The following is a 3,364-nucleotide window of genomic DNA, read 5'->3' as shown; positions in this document are numbered from 1 at the left end:
AGGAGGAGGAGGAGGGAGGAGAGAGAGAGAGAGAGAGAGAGATAGAGAGAGAGAGAATTACGATACATATTATAAATAAATATTATCGATATATGTTATATCGTCAGTCTTACTAAGCAGCAATCTGCCTCGTGCTTACAAATTTAGATTTTTACATTCATTATATCAGAAAAGTAATCTTTCTAATAAGTAACATTTCTCATTGGATCGCCTCTGATTTGGCTTATGTACAATAGTGTTTTTTATTTTATAGTATTTAAAAGAATAGTATAAAAAAGAAATTTATGCCAAATGATTCCAAATTATGTTTCGTTTTTTTTTTCCAAAATCGGAAAATCGGAAAATCTGTAAATCCTCACATGTAAGCCTCATAAATTATGTGAACGCCCATCAATTTTGATCTTTTTTGTCCTTATCGTAATTTTAAAGAAAAATTTCATTTTTTCCATAGAAATTTTGTATCAAATAATAAATAAGTAAAACAATCAAATTTTATTTTATTTTATTCTATTTTCCTTTCATTGCAAATACTAAATAAAAAACTATAAAAAATAAGCCAAATCAAAGGCGGCCTAATGAGTTACTTGTAAGTATTACTCAACGTCTTATCCGGTGCTTTAGCAGATTAGAATTACAGAAACAAAACCAATATATTTTTCTGCTATTATATGAAAAGTGTGTATAAAAGTTACAGTGTATATAAAAAGTAAGAATTGATTCATTTTCTCTGTTTTAGTATTTAGAATCAAGCGAACAGAACAGGAAACAGAAAGCAATTGTTTAGGTAACAATGTTTTGTATAAATTTGCTTCCGTCATTTCGTATAGATTGAAGGCCAAAGATACGCAGGCGCTTTTCAAGAAATTTAACAGGTTTCTTATCTCAGTTATTGCATTAATGACGTTATTTAACATGTCGTTAAGTCAGTCGCTTTCCCACGAGGATCTTTTTCGCACGCCAAGACGGCGCAGCGGAATCATCATTGTCTCATCGCGACGACGTATCGTCGCGTTTCTTACGGCACTGCGAACGAATGGCGAAAAATTTCTCAGACGCGAAATTACGCGCGCGTATGTATATGCATACAAAAGTAAGCAATGCTTGTTACAAAGATGATTAGTAATGTCCTTTTCTTACCAAGGAGGCGTTCTTCGCAGCGACGTACGCAACCAGGAATGTTTTCCAATGGTGGAGTTCGGACTTCTTGGATTTCTACAAAGTCAGAAAACATAGTGATGATGATTGCGCAATTCCGTTCTGCAAAGTCAGCATAAATTTTCTCATTGTATAACTAAGCTCGCGATTCAAAGAGAAAATCATTTCATTGTGAATCATGAATAACAACATACGAGACACTAACAATAGATCTATAAAATATTTTATCTATATTAAGATTTATTAAATTTTTGTTGAAATTTTTAAATCTGAGATCAAAAGATTTTTTTTTAAAACATTGAAAATAGTTATGATTTATTGGAAACTTTGATTTTTTTGATTAATATATTTAATTGAGTTATAAATAAATGCCTTCTCTAGCGATTTTTTCTTAGAATTTTTCATACAATGATTTTTTCAAAATTTCTAGAATTAGTACATTGGAAAAAATATTCCAGATTTAAATAAATATTTATTTAATAAAAAGAAATAGTTATTATTATCATTAAATCAAATTAATGTTTTTTGTACTAAATATATATATATATATATGTATATATATATATTATTTTTTTTTATATTTATTTTTTTATATTTAATAAATATTTAATTAGCACTATTCAAATAAATGATTCATTAAAATTTTTTTGTAGTATACTAATAACAAATTAAAAAATTTTTTAGAATCTCTATGTAATTTTGTAACTTATTTTATTTAATTAATTAATTAACTATTATTAGAACATTTTTTTGCAAGATTTTTTTATAGTTTGGAATATTTTTCAGAAATACTGAGAGTCTAAATTTTTTAGTATTCTTTTTATGTACGAATTCTAAACTATAAGATTCATCATTCTATAATTTTTGAAGAAAATTTATAAAGTTTAAAGAAGTTAAAGATATTTTTCAAAAACCTGTATAAATTCAATATGAAAAATATTTAAAAATATTATGAAATATGAGAATTTTTTCACGAGGAGATAAAAAATTCTTAAAATTAATCTTAAAATTCTTCCAAATTTTTCCAAATTTTTTACAATTTCTAATTAATATAAATTTAATATAATTTCTATATATTTTTATAACTTTTTACAAAATTTCTCAGATTTTTTTCTACGAATTAAAATATTTTTCAGAAAATGCTGAGATTTTTTTTTAGAATTTCTTTATATATTAAATTATGAAATATTTAAATATTTTTATAACCCATATAGAAAAGAATCTAAACAAATTTAAGGTATTTTTCAGAAATTTTCATAGATATGAAATATGAAAATTTCTTAAAAATATTATGATGATTTTTTCATTAGACAATTTTTTCTATATTGTGATTGCGCTAACATTCTGAGAACAAAATCAGTCGTCTATATCTGATATTAACTTTACATAATAAGCAATTTTTTTCCTCATGTGGTATATTTTAAAATGGCAAAAAAAAACGCATACGTCAATCAAAAGAAGTTTCGCATTGTATGTTAGATCGTACATATTGGATTTTGCGTAAAAAAAAATTAACAGGAAATCACTATCAAGAATACGCAACATACGAGTGTTGCAAAGCGACTCTTGAAAATACATTTGCATTATTATGTAATTCGTGTGCGACTTGCGCGTACAGATGGCAAATCAGTCGGTATTGTTCCAAGATGATAGACATTGTATGCAGCATGTTGCTCTCATGTAAATTCATCCCAGCGTAAAAATGCACGGGCATGCTTCGGGTATTGCATTTTAACGTTTTTAGTATCTGTATCATGTATCAGTTTCGGAAATAATACTATATTCTGCAACTGATGTTATGCATATCGAGCGAATAACGGCAGGAAGCAATTAACATAATAGAAGGTCTAATTTACTTTTGCTCTTTTCTTGTCTAGATTAGAATAGTACAGTGATTCCGGATATTTTGATGCTCGAATATGCGTTATTGCAACTCAATTTCCGATTATTCAAGTTAATTATAAATTAGGAAATGTAAATAATTTGAAACCAAGAAGAATTTTTACAAAAGATTAAAGTTTCAGAAATAATAACTCGTTTTCATAACTAAATATTTCAGATTACAAATTCTAATAATAATTTTTTTCATATTTCTTAATATACAAGATCAGGTGTTCTTATATATATTATATATGTATATGTATGTATATGTATTATATAATATATACGTATATATATATATATATATATATATATATATATATATATA

The 3,364-nt window shown here is 25.9% G+C and overlaps 1 protein-coding gene across 1 annotated transcript in view; it reads right to left on the bottom strand.

Annotated features, from left to right (window-relative positions):
* Positions 1-3,364, bottom strand: part of LOC105621459 — a 7,656-nt gene that overhangs the window by 3,592 nt on the left and 700 nt on the right. Inside the window, exon 2 of the mRNA XM_012202926.1 lies at positions 1,138-1,212. Within this exon, the coding sequence (XP_012058316.1) occupies positions 1,138-1,212 (75 nt within the window). The remainder of the gene's footprint in view (positions 1-1,137; positions 1,213-3,364) is intronic.

Source organism: Atta cephalotes (assembly GCF_000143395.1).
Source record: "Atta cephalotes unplaced genomic scaffold scaffold00033, whole genome shotgun sequence".
NCBI classification, from domain to species: Eukaryota; Metazoa; Arthropoda; class Insecta; order Hymenoptera; family Formicidae; genus Atta; species Atta cephalotes.
The sequence above is the reverse complement of the archived record's forward strand: the minus strand, read 5'-3'. Positions and strand labels throughout refer to the sequence as shown.